General features: G+C 47.8%; 1 protein-coding gene across 1 annotated transcript; it reads left to right on the top strand.

Annotated features, from left to right (window-relative positions):
• The first annotated feature begins 1,485 nt into the window (after positions 1 to 1,485).
• Positions 1,486 to 12,979, top strand: LOC138354337 (cuticle protein 16.5-like). The gene is made up of 2 exons (XM_069308494.1): positions 1,486 to 1,563; positions 12,122 to 12,979. The coding sequence occupies exons 1-2, from the start codon at positions 1,486 to 1,488 to the stop codon at positions 12,977 to 12,979; spliced, it is 936 nt and encodes a 311-aa protein (XP_069164595.1).
• Positions 12,980 to 23,491: the final 10,512 nt, after the last annotated feature.

The following is a 23,491-nucleotide window of genomic DNA, read 5'->3' as shown; positions in this document are numbered from 1 at the left end:
TGCTAATTATTCCCCCGTCGCTGCAACACATTATGTAACCAACCCGTTCTCGCAAATTTAATAAGTCAATATTGACTTATTAAATATAGCATAGGTGACATACTTAACATAATAGATACCCTTATGTAACATGTGGGTTGTGTAAATGTTTGATTGTTCATTGTATTACGCTTCTGTTTGAACTACTGTGACCACGATGCAACTGCTCACACAATACGCACCAAAGATACAAGTGGCAAGGTAGGAAGGTGAATCTTTAATTTCCTAATTTCGTAATAGTTACATTTAAAAATGTAAAATCCGGATCATCCACCGTGAAAAGTTGAGTCCCCCCCCTGTACTGTGGGGGGGGGGCTGTGCTTCCTGTAAATTACTGTGCTTTATCTGAGTACTGTGCTTTATCTGAGTACTGTGCTTTATCTGAGTACTGTGCTTTATCTGAGTACTGTGCTTTATCGTAAATAGACAATGGCACAGTAGAATTTTCTGAGTGGCAATAATAAGAGAACACAGTAAACAGTATGATGTTCAAAGAGGAGAATTTCCACCTGTGCTATGGTCAAAATTAAGAATTATAACTACACCTACCTTGAGGTTACCTTGAGGTGCTTCCGGGGCTTAGCGTCCCCGCGTTGCTGGACTGATCAACTAGGCTGTTGGACGCGGCTGCTCGCAGCCTGACGTATGAGTCACAGCCTGGTTGATAAGGTATCCTTTGGAGGTGCTTATCCAGTTCTCTCTTGAACACTGAGGAAACCAGCAAACAATCATGTTGGAAGACATTCCTTTTAAATAATACACTTAAGTAGCGGTCGGCTTGATAACAAGAATATGTCCAACACGAGATGCTAAACTAATTACCGTAATTTCTAACGTATTTGTGATATCGGGTGTAATATAGTACACACTAACGGCTCCATTCAGAGTTGGAAAACACTCAGAACTTTTACTGTATGAACCCATTCAGGACAACATCTAAATTACTGCCACCACTTAGAATCCCTCAAATTGTACTCCCAGGAGCGCAGGCGAGAGATATATCGTAATTTACACCTGGTAAATATTAGGGGGACTGGTTGCAAAAGGCGCCCTGAAATAATTAATTACCTACGAGGTCAGGAGGCCGGGCAGTGTGTGTAAAATAGTCCAATTTTAAAGTAATTGGTGCTCTGGGAGACTATTTTGTAAACATTAAGGGTCCAAGACTTCAACACCCTCCCACTGAATATAAAATGGCATATGCAGGCGATGAGTCACAATAACGTGGCTGAAGTAGTTTGACCAGACACACACTAGAAAGTGAAGGGACGACGACGATTCGGTCCGTCCTGAACCATTCTCAAGTCGATTCAAGTCGACTCAAGTCGGACCATTCTCAAGTCGATTCAAGTCGACTCAAGTCGGACCATTCTCAAGTCGATTCCAAAATGGCATAACTAGCCGATATTTTGTTTTTTCAATCCGTGATGAATTTGGAATTCCAGGATGCTGGGCTTGGAGCGGAGTGGATGGCATTCTTCAAGTTCCAGCGAGGTTAGGGTGACGTCTGAGATACGAGGCGAGGTTTGTCTCACTTTCATGAAGAATTTATTTGGGTTGTCAATCTTTTTTAGGGGTTACCATACAGTCGCACTGCGTCCTTAGTATTTCATTATTGTTTTGTTGTCCTCGGTGACTGTTCCATCCTTCACGCAAGGGCCCAATACTGGCAGTTGTGTTTGCTCTGAACTTTGCATAGGAGATGAAATATTTTTGTGTTCCACTTAATTTCACTGATGACGAGGTGCATCATTTCGCTGATGACCAGGTGCTATCATCAATGACCAGGGTCATTGATGTGGTTGTGGTGAACATGTCCAGTGTAAGAATGGTGGTAGGGGGTTTAAGTGTATGGGGGTAGTGAAAGTATGGGTTGGTGATACAGATGGCAGGGGTGTAATGGGGAAGTGAAAGCTACACTAGTCCACAATAGTGAGGTCTTGAGGGGATGGCGTAGATGTATGGACAAAAAAATTCGGTAAATAATGAAATGTTGGATTGGGTAAGTGAGGTCACAAGGGAATTAGGACCGTGTACCCGTTCCCCACAGGCAGTGTAGAAACCTATATGCACTCACCTGTGAAGGATTCGAACCTAGGGCGCCAGATATTGTACAGGGCTGCTACTTGGCAGCCTAGGTTCGAATCCTCGAGGGATCAAGATCTGGAGTTCTGTTGAAAAAAAAACTGATGCTTTCGGGACCATTCACGCATTACACACAATTGGTGTTTTACACAGGACATCTGTAACTACACTTGGATAGTTATTTCTGGGTTCGGAATGAGCTCCAGCTCCTGGATCTCGCCTCTAGAGCCTTGGTTATCATCTGATATATAACTGAAAACTCACACCCAGAAGTGACTCGAAACCCCATACTCCCACAACTGGTATGTACAGGGACGCCTTAATCCGCTGACCATCACGACCGGACATAAGGAAGTGATAGCCGAGGCTATATGAACCACTTCCCCGCCGGCACTCGGATGGTAATCTTGGGCATAGCATTTTATCAAATCACCTCATTCTTTTGGGGCACACGTGAGGAACACAAATGCAAACAAGCCTGAATGGTCCCCAGGACTATATACAACTGAAAACTCACACCCCAGAAGTGACTCGAACCCATACTCCCCACAACTGGTATGTACAGGGACGCCTTAATCCGCTTGACCATCACGACCGGACATAAGGAAGTGATAGCCGAGGCTATATGAACCACTTCCCCGCCGGCACTCGGATGGTAATCTTGGGCATAGCATTTTATCAAATCACCTCATTCTTTGGGCACACGTGAGGAACACAAATGCAAACAAGCCTGAATGGTCCCCAGGACTATATACAACTGAAAACTCACACCCCAGAAGTGACTCGAACCCATACTCCCACAACTGGTATGTACAGGGACGCTTAATCCGCTTGACCATCACGACCGGACATAAGGAAGGTGATAGCCGAGGCTATATGAACCACTTCCCCGCCGGCACTCGGATGGTAATCTTGGGCATAGCATTTTATCAAATCACCTCATTCTTTGGGGCACACGTGAGGAACACAAATGCAAACAAGCCTGAATGGTCCCCAGGACTATATACAACTGAAAACTCACACCCCAGAAGTGACTCGAACCCATACTCCCACAACTGGTATGTACAGGGACGCCTTAATCCGCTTGACCATCACGACCGGACATAAGGAAGTGATAGCCGAGGCTATATGAACCACTTCCCCGCCGGCACTCGGATGGGTAATCTTGGGCATAGCATTTATCAAATCACCTCATTCTTTGGGGCACACGTGAGGAACACAAATGCAAACAAAGCCTGAATGGTCCCCAGGACTATATACAACTGAAAACTCACACCCAGAAGTGACTCGAACCCATACTCCCACAACTGGTATGTACAGGGACGCCTTAATCCGCTTGACCATCACGACCGGACATAAGGAAGTGATAGCCGAGGCTATATGAACCACTTCCCCGCCGCACTCGGATGGTAATCTTGGGCATAGCATTTTATCAAATCACCTCATTCTTTGGGGCACACGTGAGGAACACAAATGCAAACAAGCCTGAATGGTCCCCAGGACTATATACAACTGAAAACTCACACCCCAGAAGTGACTCGAACCCATACTCCCACAGCTGGTATGTACAGGGACGCCTTAATCCGCTTGACCATCACGACCGGACATAAGGAAGTGATAGCCGAGGCTATATGAACCACTTCCCCGCCGGCACTCGGATGGTAATCTTGGGCATAGCATTTTATCAAATCACCTCATTCTTTGGGGCACACGTGAGGAACACAAATGCAAACAAGCCTGAATGGTCCCCAGGACTATATACAACTGAAAACTCACACCCCAGAAGTGACTCGAAACCCATACTCCCACACTGGTATGTACAGGGACGCCTTAATCCGCTTGACCATCACGACCGGACATAAGGAAGTGATAGCCGAGGCTATATGAACCACTTCCCCGCCGGCACTCGGATGGTAATCTTGGGCATAGCATTTTATCAAATCACCTCATTCTTTGGGGCACACGTGAGGAACACAAATGCAAACAAGCCTGAATGGTCCCCAGGACTATATACAACTGAAAACTCACACCCCAGAAGTGACTCGAACCCATACTCCCACAACTGGTATGTACAGGGACGCCTTAATCCGCTTGACCATCACGACCGGACATAAGGAAGTGATAGCCGAGGCTATATGAACCACTTCCCCGCCGGCACTCGGATGGTAATCTTGGGCATAGCATTTTATCAAATCACCTCATTCTTTGGGGCACACGTGAGGAACACAAATGCAAACAAGCCTGAATGGTCCCCAGGACTATATACAACTGAAAACTCACACCCCAGAAGTGACTCGAACCCATACTCCCACAACTTGGTATGTTACAGGGACGCCTTAATCCGCTTGACCATCACGACCGGACATAAGGAAGTGATAGCCGAGGCTATATGAACCACTTCCCCGCCGGCACTCGGATGGTAATCTTGGGCATAGCATTTTATCAAATCACCTCATTCTTTGGGGCACACGTGAGGAACACAAATGCAAACAAGCCTGAATGGTCCCCAGGACTATATACAACTGAAAACTCATTCCTTATGTCCGGTCGTGATGGTCAAGCGGATTAAGGCGTCCCTGTACATACCAGTTGTGGGAGTATGGGTTCGAGTCACTTCTGGGGTGTGAGTTTTCAGTTGTATATAGTCCTGGGGACCATTCAGGCTTGTTTGCATTTGTGTTCCTCACGTGTGCCCCAAAGAATGAGGTGATTTGATAAAATGCTATGCCCAAGATTACCATCCGAGTGCCGGCGGGGAAGTGGTTCATATAGCCTCGGCTATCACTTCCTTATGTCCGGTCGTGATGGTCAAGCGGATTAAGGCGTCCCTGTACATACCAGTTGTGGGAGTATGGGTTCGAGTCACTTCTGGGGTGTGAGTTTTCAGTTGTATATAGTCCTGGGGACCATTCAGGCTTGTTTGCATTTGTGTTCCTCACGTGTGCCCCAAAGAATGAGGTGATTTGATAAAATGCTATGCCCAAGATTACCATCCGAGTGCCGGCGGGGAAGTGGTTCATATAGCCTCGGCTATCACTTCCTTATGTCCGGTCGTGATGGTCAAGCGGATTAAGGCGTCCCTGTACATACCAGTTGTGGGAGTATGGGTTCGAGTCACTTCTGGGGTGTGAGTTTTCAGTTGTATATAGTCCTGGGGACCATTCAGGCTTGTTTGCATTTGTGTTCCTCACGTGTGCCCCAAAGAATGAGGTGATTTGATAAAATGCTATGCCCAAGATTACCATCCGAGTGCCGGCGGGAAGTGGTTCATATAGCCTCGGCTATCACTTCCTTATGTCCGGTCGTGATGGTCAAGCGGATTAAGGCGTCCCTGTACATACCAGTTGTGGGAGTATGGGTTCGAGTCACTTCTGGGGTGTGAGTTTTCAGTTGTATATAGTCCTGGGGACCATTCAGGCTTGTTTGCATTTGTGTTCCTCACGTGTGCCCCAAAGAATGAGGTGATTTGATAAATGCTATGCCCAAGATTACCATCCGAGTGCCGGCGGGGAAGTGGTTCATATAGCCTCGGCTATCACTTCCTTATGTCCGGTCGTGATGGTCAAGCGGATTAAGGCGTCCCTGTACATACCAGTTGTGGGAGTATGGGTTCGAGTCACTTCTGGGGTGTGAGTTTTCAGTTGTATATAGTCCTGGGGACCATTCAGGCTTGTTTGCATTTGTGTTCCTCACGTGTGCCCCAAAGAATGAGGTGATTTGATAAAATGCTATGCCCAAGATTACCATCCGAGTGCCGGCGGGGAAGTGGTTCATATAGCCTCGGCTATCACTTCCTTATGTCCGGTCGTGATGGTCAAGCGGATTAAGGCGTCCCTGTACATACCAGTTGTGGGAGTATGGGTTCGAGTCACTTCTGGGGTGTGAGTTTTCAGTTGTATATAGTCCTGGGGACCATTCAGGCTTGTTTGCATTTGTGTTCCTCACGTGTGCCCCAAAGAATGAGGTGATTTGATAAAATGCTATGCCCAAGATTACCATCCGAGTGCCGGCGGGGAAGTGGTTCATATAGCCTCGGCTATCACTTCCTTATGTCCGGTCGTGATGGTCAAGCGGATTAAGGCGTCCCTGTACATACCAGTTGTGGGAGTATGGGTTCGAGTCACTTCTGGGGTGTGAGTTTTCAGTTGTATATAGTCCTGGGGACCATTCAGGCTTGTTTGCATCTGATATATATCTGATCTCTTTGATGTTATATTACACGTGTGTTATCTTATCCAAGTTTCACCCCTTGATCTTTCTCCCTAGTATCATCCCCTTTGTCGACTTTAAGTTCTCTCAGGTATCTTGTATGTCATGATCATATTCTTCATGTCTCCTGTAAATAGCCTTTATTCAAAGCCCGTGTCCTTTAGTTCAGGGACAACCTCGGTGGCAAACCTCTGGACTTTCTCAAGTTTTCTTTAAGTGCTTATTAGCCGTGTGTGGACTCCCTGCTGGGTCCACATAATGTCTTGTGTTACATATGTCGTGTACGCTGTCTTGAAGGATTCCTTGTTCACATAGGGCGTCTCGTGCGCGTGTGCCAGCCAGCCTGCTTGCCTGTCTGCTTGCGTGTCTGCTTGCGTGCCTGCTTGCGTGCCTGCCTGCCTGCCTGCCTGCCTGCCTGCCTGCCTGCCTGCTTGCCTGCTTGCCTGCTTGCCTGCCTGCCTGCCTGCTTGCCTGCTTGCCTGCCTGCCTGTCTGCCTGCCTGCCTGCCTGCCTGCCTGCCTGCCTGCCTGCCTGCCTGCCTGCCTGCTTGCCTGCTTGCCTGCCTGCCTACCTGCCTGCCAGCCTGCTTGCATGGTGTTGGCGGTGTTGGTGTGCGTGTGTTGTGTTTTGATGATTTCTCGATGTGTTACTTTTGGCATGTCTCGTGATTTTGAGAAGTTTTTGTGTGTTTGTGTTTATGGGTTTTGTGATGTGTTTTAATGGGTTTGGTATGTGCTTTGAGATGTTTAATCGCATTGGCATGTGTTTGATGTTCTTGGGATGTGGTGTTAGGACAGTCATCAATTCCTCACACTTGGCACTGTCAAGTCTCCCAGGGGCCCCAGTCTAGTACAATACCTGATGGTATAGGATAGGATCCTATAGAAGTGAGTGCATATAGGTTTATAGCCCCCCCCCCCCACCGAGAGTCCTCCCAGACTGGGATTTCTATAGGTGTTCAGGACCTCTTACTGCCCCGTGTATATGTTTGTACCTTTGTAAAACCGTTGTAAACGAAGATTAGTCACATGTGTAAAAGAACATACCTCGAGCACTGTTATGTATACATGTATGTATTTATGCATGTTGGTTAACATTGTAAAAAACAACTACAACCACCTTCTGTGGTTGATTGCTAAATAAATCACTGAACTATATGTATAACAGATTTCTAACCCTGTTTATGGAGGAAAGAAGAACATGTGTACATGTTGGTTAGCATTGTAAATGTGTGGACACACACACAAGGAGTTACGACACTGGAAGACAGAAGAGTAACGGGAGACATGATCACTACCTACAAAATCCTCATGGGAATCGACAGGGTAGACAAGGATGAACTATTCAACACTGGTGGTACGCGAACAAGGGAACACAGGTGAAAACTGAGTACCCACATGAGCCACAGGGACGTTAGAAAGAACTTTTTCAGTGTCAGAGTAGTTAACAGATGGAAAGCATTAGGCAGTGATGTGGTGGAGGCTGACTCCATACAAAGTTTCAAATGTTGATATGATAGAGCCCAGTAGGCTCAGGAATCTGTACACCAGTTGATTGACAGTTGAGAGGCGGGACCAAAGAGCCAGAGCTCAACCCCCGCAAGCACAAATAGGCGAGTACACACACACACACACACACACAAACACAAACACACACACACACACACACACACACAACCACACACACACACACACACACACACACACATACACATATATATATATATATATATATATGCAATTGACGATCACAAAACACTGATCATTTTATGCGGAAAATAAACCCCCCCCTTTCATATTTCTCTGTGGATTTTCTGCATATATATATATATATATATATATATATATATATATATATATATATATATATATTATATATATATATATATATATATATATATACATACACACGTACCCACAAAGACACACTCTGAACACAAGACGTACAGTTAGGCCGGGAAGTTAGTAGTGTGAATGGTAGCCAATAAGAGGCGTGAACAGGTAGGGCTGAGCGAGGCCATTAAAGAGCACTAATGATGGCTGACACCTTGAGTAAGTGTGTGAGACAGAAGCCATCCGGCGGTGCCACATGACCAACCCAAGTCGCTCATCAAGCCAGGAAACACCCGGTAACTGGCACCACTGTGAGTCTGGGAACTACTGGCCACACCGTTCATAATGATGTACTCACACCGCCCACCGAGGATGACTCCACACACTTCACACTTCACACACACACTTCAAGATATTAACAACACTATCACCCTTATCCCTTTATATATATATATATATATATATATATATATATATATATATATATATATATATATATATATATATATATGTCGTACCTAGTAGCCAGAACTCACTTTTTGGCCTACTATGCAAGGCCCGATTTGCCTAATAAGCCAAGTTTTCATGAATTAATTGTTTTTCGAACTACCTAACCTACCTAACCTAACCTAACCTAACTTTTTCGGCTACCTAACCAAACCTAACCTATAAAGATAGGTTAGGTTAGGTTAGGTAGGGTTGGTTAGGTTCGGTCATATATCTACGTTAATTTTAACTCCAATAAAAAAAATTGACCTCATACATAATGAAATGGGTAGCTTTATCATTTCATAAGAAAAAAATTTGAAAAAATATATTAATTCAGAAAAACTTGGCTTATTAGGCAAATCGGGCCTTGCATAGTAGGCCAAAAAGTGAGTTCTGGCTACTAGGTACGACATATATATATATATTATATGATATGTCATATTCAATGAAACATGTCTAAAAGAAACCCTGCTGCCAGTATTATATAACACACACACACGCACATGTGGTGGAGGCTGACTCCATACACAGTTTCAAGTGTAGATATGATAGAGCCCAGTAGGCTCAGGAACCTGTACACCAGTTGATTGACAGTTGAGAGGCGGGCCCAAAGAGCCAGAGCTCAACCCCAGCAAGCACAAATAGGTGAGTACACACACATACACACTCACTTACTGTAGAGGGGTGCACGGCCGTGCCCGGGTATGTCTGTTCCCCCTCTATCTCTATCTACTGTCTAGCTATTTCTCTATCTAGCTATCTTTTCGTCCTTCACCCCCCCTTCTCCTCTGTGTCCCCCCTCCCCGCATGATCTCCCCCCCCCCCCGCTGTATCCCCCCCCAAATGTATGAATGTTAGAATGAAACAAATGTATGAATCTGAAAAGCTTTACTTTTTTCGCCACTTCCATGTTCCAGTCCTGTTTCTTGTACTGCCAGAATCCACTGTTTAAAACATCTAAATTATTGGGACAGATTAAAAGTTCTAGATCAGTATTCTCTAGAGCGCAGGCGGGCAAGACAATAACTTACACGTGGAAGATATTAGAGGGACACGGTCCGAATCTGGACACGGAAATAACATCACATTAAACCAATACACGACAAAACAACAAAAATGAACAAAAAATGTTTTGGATGTGCAAAATTTTTTTTAGCACTGTTCAAAAAGAGATTCAATAAGTACTCTGAGAGAGAACTATCAACATCAGAGGCCCGAGACTGTTCAACACGCTTCTACACATAACTACACATAAGGGACATAACTGGCCGACCCCTCACAGTGTTCAAGAGAGAACTGGATAAACACCTCCAAAGGATGCCTGATCAACCAGACTGTGACTCATACGTCAGGCTGTGAACAGCCGCGTCCAACAGCCTGGTTGACAAGTCCAGCAACCAGGAGGCCTGATCGACGACCGGGCCGCGGGGACGCTAAGCCCCGAAAGCCCCTCAAGGTAAGGTAAGGTGGTGGGGAGGGGGAGGGTTGTGTGGCAGCTCAGTATAGGACTGTTGAGAACAATTTCGCTGTGGAGGTGGAGGAGGCGGTGAATAATTGGGTTGACAGCACTTCGTACGGTAAATAAGCAGAGAGTCGAGCGTGGTTATGGCTGGCGGGGGAGACCACCTCCGCCTCCCGTCAACACCCTCTGCTCGCCCGCCGCCGCCCCATACATTCTGGTTTAATTTAATTTGCGACTATTAAAGCTGCAATAGTAAAGTGTTCTGAGGGTAACTAATGTATTTACACCCACCACACCTTGACACCTTGTATGCTGCTCGTGGAGTGCGCATTAAGTGTAGATGAAGCCATTTCAAGACGTCCTGTTTCCACCTAGCTCTTAGCTTTAATTACCCAGTCTATCCTGACCTGACCTGACCTGACCTAGACGAGCTTACATAGTACAGATAATGGTGGGCAGCTGCATATGGACAATGAGTGACTGGTCCTGATACCGATGAGGTGGTATCAGTGTTATCAAGAGACTACCTACACCCAGTCTGTGTGTATATACGACCCGTCCTCATAATGGAACGTCACATTTTGACGTATATTCTACCCAGGGGTAAAAATTGTCGTTTTAGAAAATGGGAGCGGGTCGCGAAATTCACACACATTGTCCCGTTTTCTGTTTTGAGTCTGAAGTTGTCAGACCAATAATAATAATAATAATAATAATAATAATAATATTTTATTTAGGAAAAGTACATACATAGATGCAGAGTTTGTGGGTATGCAGCTGCAGCCTGGCGTCCATAACTAGTTAAACACAAGGCAAAGTTAAAATAGATTGAGAGGTACGCCACGGCAACCCGTCCTCTACTCAAATCCATTACATCCAGCGGTCGACCCCACAGACGCACTCAAAAATTTTTACATGTTGTTCATTCAAAACGGGAATTTTCTCAAATATAAATTAATATTATAGTTATTACAGGAAAGGGTACTGGAATTAAACCTCGCTCACCTGGAAGACAAAAGAGTTAAGGTAGACATGAACACCTCATATGGAAAATCTCCGAGGAATTAACAGGTTGGACAAAGACACTGTTTAGCATGGCGGAACACGCACAAGGGGACACAGGTGGAAACTTAGTACTAAAATGAGCCAAGGAAACATTTTTTGTCAGTGTCAGAGTAGTTAACAAATGGAATGCATTAGGAATTGATGTGGTGGAGGCTGACTCCATGCACAGTTTCAAGTGTAGATATGATAGAGCCCAGTAGGCTCAGGAACCTGTACACCTGTTGATTGACGGTTGAGAGGCGGGACCAAAGAGCCAGAGCTCAACCCCCGCAAGCACAACTAGGTGAGTACAACTAGGTGAGTACACACCGGCGGTCAACTCGAAGCTGTGGGCTTAGGAGCTGAAGTTCATCCCCAGCAAGGGTAGCTAGGTGAGCACACAAAAGGACAATGAAAGGATTTAAGCGGTTTTTGGTGGTGTGTAGCAAATTATGTAATGGTGGGAAGGTGCTGTTATCTGGCTGTGGCTTCCTGAACACTCCCCGTAGGGAGGGGGTCTGTCTGGTGGGGAGGGAGGGGGGAGGGGGGTGATGGGGAGAGTAGTAGTAGTCTAGTGAGGGAGGGAGGGAGGGGGGGGGAGTGAAAAGGGATTGGGGTAAAGTGTAGTTGAAATTGAGGGAGAGAGTGCGCTAGCAACTCTTGCGTCGCGGGTGGTTTCGAGACGTTGTGTGTGTTTGTGTGTGTGTGTGTGTGTGTGTGTGTGTGTGTGTGTGTGTGTGTGTGTGTGTGTGTGTGTGTGTTTGAGTGTGTGTGTGTGTGGGGGGGGGGGGTCTACCGCCCATACAGTATACGGTATACACACTTCCCACATTATTATGCACCTTCCCATCTAAATCATACCATCGGCGCCCATCCCACAATCCTCCCGCCCATTCCATGCCAGGGGTGTGTGTTTGGTGCCATTTGGCACACACAAAATACGGTCCCTGCTCTCCCCCAGGGCTCCCCTGCTCTCCCCCAGGGCTCCCTTGCTCTCACTCAGGGCTCCCCTGCTCTCACTCAGGGCTCCCCTGCTCTCACTCAGGGCTCCCCTGCTCTCACTCAGGGCTCCCCTGCTCTCCCTCAGGGCTCCCCTGCTCTCACTCAGGGCTCCCCTGCTCTCACTCAGGGCTCCCCTGCTCTCCCTCAGGGCTCCCCTGCTCTCCCTCAGGGCTCCCCTGCTCTCACTCAGGGCTCCCCTGCTCTCACTCAGGGCTCCCCTGCTCTCACTCAGGGCTCCCCTGCTCTCCCTCAGGGCTCCCCTGCTCTCCCTCAGGGCTCCCCTGCTCTCCCTCAGGGCTCCCCTGCTCTCCCTCAGGGCTCCCCTGCTCTCACTCAGGGCTCCCCTGCTCTCACTCAGGGCTCCCCTGCTCTCACTCAGGGCTCCCCTGCTCTCCCTCAGGGCTCCCCTGCTCTCACTCAGGGCTCCCCTGCTCTCACTCAGGGCTCCCCTGCCTTCCCTCAGGGCTCCCCTGCTCTCCCTCAGGGCTCCCCTGCTCTCACTCAGGGCTCCCCTGCTCTCCCTCGGGGCTCCCCTGCTCTCACTCAGGGCTCCCCTGCTCTCCCTCAGGGCTCCCCTGCTCTCACTCAGGGCTCCCCTGCTCTCACTCAGGGCTCCCCTGCTCTCCCTCAGGGCTCCCCTGCTCTCCCTCAGGGCTCCCCTGCTCTCACTCAGGGCTTCCCTGCTCTCACTCAGGGCTCCCCTGCTCTCCCTCAGGGCTCCCCTGCTCTCACTCAGGGCTTCCCTGCTCTCACTCAGGGCTCCCCTGCTCTCCCTCAGGGCTCCCCTGCTCTCACTCAGGGCTTCCCTGCTCTATGATTTCTTAACATATATATAGACCATATGTACACAGGTTTTTAGATTTTTCTGAATGTGACAATAAGACGTTGATTGCTAATGTTGTTAATAAATGAACATTTTCTTGTGCGGCCAGACATTGTCAGTCTGGTGGCCAGACATTGTCAGTCTGGTGGCCAGACATTGTCAGTCTGGTGGCCAGACATTGTCAGTCTGGTGGCCAGACATTGTCAGTCTGGTGGCCAGACATTGTCAGTCTGGTGGCCAGACATTGTCAGTCTGGTGGCCAGACATTGTCAGTCTGGTGGCCAGACATTGTCAGTCTGGTGGCCAGACATTGTCAGTCTGGTGGCCAGACATTGTCAGTCTGGTGGCCAGACATTGTCAGTCTGGTGGCCAGACATTGTCAGTCTGGTGGCCAGACATTGTCAGTCTGGTGGCCACACATTGTCAGTCTGGTGGCCAGACATTGTCAGTCTGGTGGCCACACATTGTCAGTCTGGTGGCCACACATTGTCAGTCTGGTGGCCAGACATTGTCAGTCTGGTGGCCAGACATTGTCAGTCTGGTGGCCAGACATTGTCAGTCTGGTGGCCACACATTGTCAGTGTGGTTGCCACACATTGTCAGTCTGGTGGCCAGACATTGTCAGTCTGGTGGCCAGACATTGTCAGTCTGGTGGCCAGACATTGTCAGTCTGGTGGCCAGACATTGTCAGTCTGGTGGCCAGACATTGTCAGTCTGGTGGCCAGACATTGTCAGTCTGGTGGCCAGACATTGTCAGTCTGGTGGCCAGACATTGTCAGTCTGGTGGCCAGACATTGTCAGTCTGGTGGCCAGACATTGTCAGTCTGGTGGCCAGACATTGTCAGTCTGGTGGCCAGACATTGTCAGTCTGGTGGCCAGACATTGTCAGTCTGGTGGCCAGACATTGTCAGTCTGGTGGCCAGACATTGTCAGTCTGGTGGCCAGACATTGTCAGTCTGGTGGCCAGACATTGTCAGTCTGGTGGCCAGACATTGTCAGTCTGGTGGCCAGACATTGTCAGTCTGGTGGCCACACATTGTCAGTCTGGTGGCCAGACATTGTCAGTCTGGTGGCCAGACATTGTCAGTCTGGTGGCCACACATTGTCAGTCTGGTGGCCACACATTGTCAGTCTGGTGGCCACACATTGTCAGTCTGGTGGCCACACATTGTCAGTCTGGTGGCCACACATGTCTGTGTATTAATACACTAGATACACACGCATACAGGATGAGCGGTGTCACCTTCATGGTTGAACTTAGTGTACACTAAGTACATAGTATATACTATGTATACTTAGTATACACTATGTATACTAGGAGGGTGTTGTATGAAGGTGTTTGCAGCATTATCACACTGGGATGCTGTAGGTCGGGATGACAGGGTTGTCACGCTGTACAAGATGTAACTGTTGGCTCCCCTGTCTTGGCGCCTGACAGCTGGGTGGACAGCGCTTCGGATTCGTAGTTCTGAGGTTCCGGGTTCGATCCCCGGTGGAGGAGGAGACAAATGGGCAAACTGATTCTTTCACACTGATGCCCCTGTTACGTAGCAGTAAATAGGTACCTGGGTGTTAGACAGCTGCTACGGGCTGCTTCCTGGGGGGTGGAGGCCTGGTCGAGGACCGGGCCGCGGGGACACTAAGCCTCGAAATCATCTCAAGATAACCTCCCCAGAAAGGCACGAAGACAAGCATCCCACCTATAGCAAGCTAAGCTAAAACCAAACTTAACACTTTTTTAACGGTTTGTTTAAATTCAATAATACCCAAATTCTATTTTCTAATTGTCCATTACGTACTTATGTTAGCCAGCCTGGCATATGCTGCTGATGTTATCCTCTTGATATGGGCTTCAGGGGACAGGTCTGCGTGATATCAACCCCCAGGTCTTTCTCTCTCTTTCTGACTTGGAAGTATTTCATCTCCCAAATGATACCTTGTATCTGGTCTCCTGCTCCCTACAACCATCTTCATTACATTACATTTGCTTGGGTTACATTACATGTGTGTGTGTGTGTGTGTGTGTACTCACCTATATGTACTCACCTATATGTGCTTGCAGGATCGAGCATTGACTCTTGGATCCCGCCTTTCTAGCTATCGGTTGTTTACAGCAATGACTCCTGTCCCATTTCCCTATCATACCTAGTTTTAAAAGTATGAATAGTATTTGCTTCCACAACCTGTTCCCCAAGTGCATTCCATTTTTCTACTACTCTCACGCTAAAAGAAAACTTCCTAACATCTCTGTGACTCATCTGAGTTTCCAGTTTCCACCCATGTCCCCTCGTTCTGTTATTATTACGTGTGAACATTTCATCTATTTCCACTTTGTCAATTACCCTGAGTATTTTATATGTCCCTATCATATCTCCTCTCTCCCTTCTTTTCTCTAGTGTCGTAAGGTTCAGTTCCTTCAGCCGCTCTTCATATCCCATCCCTCGCAACTCTGGGACAAGCCTCGTCGCAAACCTCTGAACCTTCTCCAGTTTCTTTGTGTTTCTTCAGGTGGGGGCTCCATGATGGCGCGGCATACTCTAAGACGGGTCTCACGTAGGCAGTGTAAAGCGCCCTAAAAGCTTCCTCATTTAGGTTTCTGAATGAAGTTCTAATTTTCGCCAGTGTAGAGTACGCTGCTGTCGTTATCCTATTTTGTGTGTGTGTGTGTGTGAGTGAGTGAGTGCGAAAAAAAGGTGATTGATTGACAATTGAGACAAAGTCAAAGAGCCAGAGCTCAACCCCCGCAAGCACAACTAGGTGAATTCAGCCCATATTACCACCAGTGGCAACATAGCTAACATGAGTGGGTGACTGGGGAGACATCTCAGTGGTGGGCCACTACCAGCCTGGAGAACCCACCTAATGAACACCTGAGATTATTCAGTGGTTGTTATATTGCTCGGCTTGTACATACCTCCCAGGCTGAGAGTTTACTCTTGAACTGTCGCAATCAGAAGGTCAACCGTAACCGGGAAGAGGTGCCCTAAACAGTCCATCCATCAACCATAAAGTGGGGTTTGTGTCAACACTAAACGATCGATAGCCTGGTAAAGACTTGATTTAAGAAGTGTGTGAAGTAGAGCACCGAGAGAAGAGGAGCGAGCAGTGCGGGACGTGGTGGCAGAACAATGAGTGTCAAGGTGCAGGCGGTGGTGGTGGTGGTGGTGAGGAGGAGGGGTGGAAGCACGGTGAGAAATGGTGATTTGAGTTGACAGTGGAGGACAGTAGTGTGTGTAGCACAGATGGGGCGGAAGACATACTGACGAAGGGGAGCGCAGATAGTTGTTGAAGGCACTTAGTGCAGATGGAGGAGCGCGGCGGCTTCAAACTGTTATGGGCTTGGGTGAAACTCGAGGTCATTCTCGTAAATAACCGTTATGGGGTTCTCGGAGGAGACCGCGTCGTAAGTAAGAGTCGACGAGGGACAGAGGCCACGTACCGGGAGAGAGTTTAAGGCGGGAGTTTGTGTGACACTGGTGTCATGTGCTCGCTTAATACACCGAGGCCAATGTTGGAGGTGCAGTGTGGGGCATCCTGGTGGACTGTCTACGGTTAACACCGGGCTGTCACTGCTGGGGGTGGTGGAGGAGGCGGGGGCTGAAGGGTTGTGGCCACTGGTGGAGGCGGCGGGGGCTGAAGGGTTGTGGCCACTGGTGGAGGCGGTGGTGGAGGCGGCGGGGGCTGAAGGGTTGTGGCCACTGGTGGAGGCGGCGGGGGCTGAAGGGTTGTGGCCACTGGTGGAGGAGGAGGAGGGAGTAGCTGAAGGAAGTGTTGAAGACACTACTACAAAATGTCAGCTGAGAAAGTGGGTGCACAATTGTGGGGTAATATATTAATTGTCTTTGCGTAGTTTGGCACCGATTCGTGTCGAACTGCCTGTGGCTTCCTTAGCTTGTACAAGCAAAATGCTGACAGATCTTATTAATAAATGGTGTAGGTGCGCGCGCATAAATATAGGTTGTCATCAGGTGTGGTGTGTCATCCTTGTGTGGGTCATGGGCCGCTACTGAACCTTGTTATTCCTTCGTCTTCATTATTATTATTATTATTATTATTATTATTATTATTATTAGTGCAAAATATTGTAGTTTTTACACCACCGTCCCACTTGCTGCCAGTGGTGGAGCGCCAGCAGCACCCAGTGGAGTACCACTACCACCTGCCAGTGGTGTAGCTTTACTACAGGTGTTAGGACGCTGCAGGTGTGCATACCTGGAGAGGGTTCTGGCAGTTGTACTTCCCGCGTCAGGCTGACTTATGATGACTGGGCCCAACAGGCTGTTCGGAGCAGTCCGCAGGCCCACGTATGCACCACCACCTGGTTGGTCCGGCACTTCTTGTAAGAACCTATTTAACTGTTTCTTGAAGACTTCCATTTTTGTTCCGGCAATATTTCTAATGCTTGCTGGGAGGGTGTTGAACAACCGTGAACTCCCTGATGTTCAGACAGTGTTCTCTGATTGTGCCTATGGCACCTCTACTCCTCACTGGTTCTATTCTGCATTTCCTTCCGTATCTTTCGGTCGAGTATGTTGTTATTCTACTGTCCAAGTTGCGACATAGCCTTCCAGTATCTTTATTGTATATATTATTTTATACCTCTCTCGTCTCCTTTCCAGAGAGTATATTTTGAGAGCTTTTAGATGGTCCTGATAATTGAGGTATTTTATCGTGTCTGTTCGTTCCGTATAGGTTCTCTTGTGTTCTCTGGTTCTCTTGTTAGTGTCGTTAAATTGGACGGTAATAAGGATAACGCTCATGACGCCTGGGATGGTAGAGGAACGAGTCATGGGAGGGAGACGTTGATGGCTGTTAGGGCGTAATTGGAGAAAATGGTGGGGATTGTCTCGAGAAACTGTTGGGGGTCTATCTCAAGAAAATTAAGAGGTGTGACTAGAAACATCAACGTATGGAAGCTGCTACGCCTCTGGCCAGAATATCTGCTCTTACGTCACTTTCTTTAATTCCAAGTAATAATAATTAGTTTTATCAGGAACAGGAAGCCTGTATGTAGAGGAATGAGTCTCTTTTCTGTCTGTCTGTCTGTCTATCTGTCTGTCTGTCGCTCTCTCTCTCTCTCTCATATATATATATATATATATATATATATATATATATATATATATATATATATATATATATATATATATATATATATATATATATATATATATATATTTATAATATAATGAGTTTAGTGAAGCATAATGGTCGTGAAAGAGCTCACAGCGTTAAGCGACGTACAAGAGAGAGTACAAAATATATATCTTCCCAGGCTTGAGTGTAGACTTGGCTGGTGTAATGCTCAACTTGTATTAGAAATAATGGGATGGGAGGCTCGTGTGCGTGTGTGTGTGTGTACGAAGTCTCCGCTGCCGTGTACCTGCTGGCGTCTGCGGCCTTAACCATAACAGAACACAACCTGGTGACGGTTCCGGTTGAGGAAACTTCAACCAGAAGGTTGAAGGTTGAGCCGTAACAGGTGGAGGTAGGATTCGTGTGCCGGGGCTCGCAGACAGAACCCCCGTCACTAAACAGGTGAGCGCCCACACTGACGGAAGTGTACGGAAGTCTCCGCCACACTTGTCCACTTTACCTTGTCCAGAAAATTACCCTATAATCATATACTTTATTTGTTATTGTTGCTGAAATCTCGTGAGTGGCGGGCTAATCTGGCGAGACTTTAACTCGTCCAAGGTAATGAGACTTTGGAGGGTGGGGGTGGGGGTGGGAGGAGGGGTCGGATCCCCTCACACGAGGGGACGGGGGGAGATTGGTGCCGCCGTCTCACGAGGGACGGGGCTGTTTGGATCCCCTCACCTGGGAAAGAGTTTAAGACAACTGAGTCACGAGGAAAGGCTTAGATAACTGTGCAACAGGACGAGGAGGAGGAGGAGAAGCAGCAGGAGAAGCAATAGGAGGAGAAGAAGCAGGAGGAGGAGGAAGAGCGAACCAGACAGAGACACAGACAGAAACAGAGAAAGACAGACAGACAGGAGAGTCAGTTGGATTGAAAGAAGTCTTCCTTCAATGTACGAGCCGCAAAGAAGTCTAATTATCCATAAGCTGATGGAAGCCGCCTCCATTCCAGCATGAGGTTTGGCAAAGCATTTAATGTTTGGAAGTAAATTTAATCAGAATAGCTAGAGGGGCGGGGCCCATGAACTATAGCCCTCTCATGACAAGGATCGATAAGCGTATTCCCACATGCACACCTCATAACCCCTCCCCCCCCCACAGCAACATATGTTGCATCACAACACCTGTGTACACTACAGGTGGCGTGGTGCAGGGTGTGTGTGTGCCACCCTCAATATTTTTCTAGGCGAGTGGCTTGCGGAACCTGGCAGGCACGTGTTTGGTGGTGTGCGGACGGGTGTGTGTGGGTGCGTGCCTCTGTGTGTCTCAATGTACACTGCTTCTGTTAACGTGACTTACAAGGTCGAGGGCACTCTGGCGCTCCGCCTCGCATGCTGTGAGTTGTCTCATGCAGTGTCTTCTGAGATACTGTTTTGTGGGTCTACACACACACACACACACACACCGGTGGGGACCGGTGGCCGAGCGGACACCACGCTGTACACGTGATCCTGTGGTTCCGGGTTCGATCCCGGGCGCCGGCGAGAAGCAATGGGCAGAGTTTCTTTCAGCCTATGCTCCTGTTACCAAAGCAGTAAATAGGTACCTGGGAGTTAGTCAGCTGTTACGGGCCGCTTCCTGGTGTGTGTGTGTGTGTGGTGTGGAGAAAAAAAAATAGTAGTAGTAGTAGTAGTTAGGAACAGTTGATTGACATTTGAGAGGCGGGCCGAATGAGCAGACCTCAAACCCCGCAAGCACAACTAGGTGAATACACACACACACACACACACACACACACACACACACACACACACACACACACACACACACACACACACACACACACACACACACACACACACACACACTTCAGGGAGGGTAAATCTTGCCTTACAGGCTTGATAGAATTCTACGATCAGGTGACACAGATTAAGCAAGAAAGAGAGGGCTGGGCGGACTGCATTTTCTTGGATTGTCGGAAAGCCTTTGACACAGTACCGCATAAGAGGCTGGTACATAAGCTGGAGAGACAGGCAGGTGTAGCTGGTAAGGTGCTCCAGTGGATAAGGGAGTATCTAAGCAATAGGAAGCAGAGAGTTACGGTGAGGGGTGAGACCTCCGATTGGCGTGAAGTCACCAGTGGAGTCCCACAGGGCTCTGTACTCGGTCCTATCTTGTTTCTGATATATGTAAATGATCTCCCGGAGGGTATCGATTCATTTCTCTCAATGTTTGCGGACGATGCTAAAATTATGAGAAGGATTAAAACAGAAGAGGACTGTTTGAGGCTTCAAGAAGACCTAGACAAGCTGAAGGAATGGTCGAACAAATCGTTGTTAGAGTTTAACCCAACCAAATGTAATGTAATGAAGATAGGTGTAGGAGCAGGAGGCCAGATACAAGGTATCATCTGGGAGAGGAAATTCTTCAGGAGTCAGAGAAGGAAAAAGACTTGGGGGTTGATATCACGCCAGACCTGTCTCCTGCAGCACATATCAAGCGGATAACATCAGCGGCATATGCCAGGCTGGCCAACATACGAACGGCATTCAGAAACTTGTGTAAAGAATCATTCAGAACTTTGTATACCACATATGTCAGGCCAATCCTGGAGTATGCAGCCCCAGCATGGAGTCCATATCTAGTCAAGGATAAGACTAAACTGGAAAAGGTTCAAAGGTTTGCCACCAGACTAGTACCCGAGCTGAGAGGTATGAGCTACGAGGAGAGACTACGGGAATTAAACCTCACTTCGCTGGAAGACAGAAGAGTTAGGGGGGACATGATCACCACATTCAAGATTCTGAAGGGGATTGATAGGGTAGATAAAGACAGTCTATTTAACACAAGGGGCACACGTACTAGGGGACACAGGTGGAAACTGAGTGCCCAAATGAGCCACAGAGATATTAGAAAGAACTTTTTTAGTGTCAGAGTGGTTGACAAATGGAATGCATTAGGAAGTGATGTGGTGGAGGCTGACTCCATACACAGTTTCAAGTGTAGATATGACAGAGCCCGATAGGCTCAGGAATCTGTACACCTGTTGATTGACGGTTGAGAGGCGGGACCAAAGAGCCAGAGCTCAACCCCCGCAAACACAACTAGGTGAGTACAACTAGGTGAGTACACACACTCGTAGACACGTGGTAGACGGTTGGAACAAGTTAAGTGAGAAGGTGGTGGAGGCCAAGACCGTCAGTAGTTTCAAAGCGTTATATGACAAAGAGTGCTGGGAAGACGGGACACCACGAGCGTAGCTCTCATCCTGTAACTACACTTAGGTAATTACACTTAGGTAATTACTCTCTCTCTCTCTCTCTCTCTCTCTCTCTCTCTCTCTCTCTCTCTCTCTCTCTCTCTCTCTCTCTCTCACGTGTGTGAGTACACACACTCACTCGCTCTCACCGACACCTGCGTTGTGTGTGTGATCGGTGGGTGCTCCCTCCACACCCGCCACTCCGTCAGGGAGGCAGGCTACCTAGGACACATGTGCGGTGAAGGGCATGATCTGTGCCACCTGTTTACTGCTCTCAAATATATGCACAACAAATACAGGCGACGTAATGCACCATCGAGAAATACAAGTTCCATGTTGCACCAGTAGAAGACATAGGCCTGCGGACTCGGACTCAAGTTTAAATTCTCAATGAAGAAGAGATAGAATTTACTCATTTTGAATGCCGTGACGATATTATCAGGAAACGCCATCGTCATTATTGCAGGTAATTCAATCAGTGTCATCACTATTATCATCAGAATCACCATAAATCCTCCTGGTTGATACCTGGTTGATGGGGTTCTGGGAGTTCTTCTACTCCCCAAGCCCGGCCCGAGGCCAGGCTCCACTTGTGAATGTTTGGTCCACTAGGCTGCCAAACTCAGCTTCAAACCAGCAACCACACACCAGCACTAAAGACAGATATCACACATATCACACCTCTCCAGCTCCTCTCCCCCCCCTCAAACAACACCTGCTGGCGAGAGCCACCTGTATAGTCGCACCTTCCTCTGGACATTTTATCACCTGTCCCGCAGCACCTGTCTACCGTGAGAGCATGACAAGTGCCTGAAGAAGAAGCTTTCACATCAACCCATCCTCCACTTGGACCCACTATTGGTCGAAGGTACACAAATGGATTGTTTTGTATTTTTATTATAAATATGTTTAGAGGGACTGATAAAGAAGGCATCCAAACCTAAACCTTTCAAGAACTAGTATATTACATGTAGTAAATTAGGCCTAAGATGGCGTATGATTGACAAGTTAGATTGTATAGTTACTAACAGTCAATTACTGTTCCATTTTTAAGAGCGCCATTTGAGTATTCCAGTAGTATAAATCGTGAACTTTGGTGTAGGGGGGGCAGGTGTGGTGTTGGTCATGTGGCGGGTGTAGGCAGGTGTGGTGTTGGTCATGTGGCGGGTGGTAGGCAGGTGTGGTGTTGGTCATATCACGGGTGGTAAGCAGGTGTGGTGTTGGTCATGTCACGGGTGGTAGGCAGGTGTGGTGTTGGTTATCTGGCGGGTGTAGGCAGGTGTGGTGTTGGTTATCTGACGGGTGTAGGCAGGTGTGGTGTTGGTTATCTGACGGGTGTAGGCAGGTGTGGTGTTGGTTATGTCGCAGGTGTAGGCAGGTGTGGTGTTGGTCATAACTCAAGAATGAAGCAGCAAGCGACAAGGTTCGTGAGGGAGTCATGTACTGCGTGAACCCTGAGGAACCAGGCCACGAGGACGCCTTGTGAACCATTGAGTGAGAGCTGACGGGGCTCCTCCACCACCAACTCTTCCCTTCACCAACACACAACGTAATCAAACCTTTCTGCTTATATTGTAAACTCGTTGATAGAACGTTGTAGTTACGTTGTCCCAGCGGGCACACTATCCAAGTGTGCCTATCTATCACAATTCACACTATCGCAATTTGACCTTGATTTAGCGTTGAACCGACGTCGTCAGCGTTGATTTAACGTCGAACTGTCGTCGTCAGCGTTGATTTAACGTCGAACTGTCGTCGTCAGCGTTGATTTAACGTCGAACTGTCGTCGTCAGCGTTGATTTAACGTCGAACTGTCGTCGTCAGCGTTGATTTAACGTCGAACTGTCGTCGTCAGCGTTGATTTAACGTCGAACTGTCGTCGTCAGCGTTGATTTAACGTCGAACTGTCGTCGTCAGCGTTGATTTAACGTCGAACTGTCGTCGTCAGCGTTGATTTAACGTCGAACTGTCGTCGTCAGCGTTGATTTAACGTCGAACTGTCGTCGTCAGCGTTGATTTAACGTCGAACTGTCGTCGTCAGCGTTGATTTAACGTCGAACTGTCGTCGTCAGCGTTGATTTAACGTCGAACCGACGCCACTCTTAGCTTCCTGGTGAGTGGGGGTGCGTTTGGTACCTTATAACAAGAAGCCAGACCAAACATGCGAG

This window comes from Procambarus clarkii, chromosome 62, assembly GCF_040958095.1.
Source record: "Procambarus clarkii isolate CNS0578487 chromosome 62, FALCON_Pclarkii_2.0, whole genome shotgun sequence".
Taxonomy (NCBI): domain Eukaryota; kingdom Metazoa; phylum Arthropoda; class Malacostraca; order Decapoda; family Cambaridae; genus Procambarus; species Procambarus clarkii.
The sequence above is the reverse complement of the archived record's forward strand: the minus strand, read 5'-3'. Positions and strand labels throughout refer to the sequence as shown.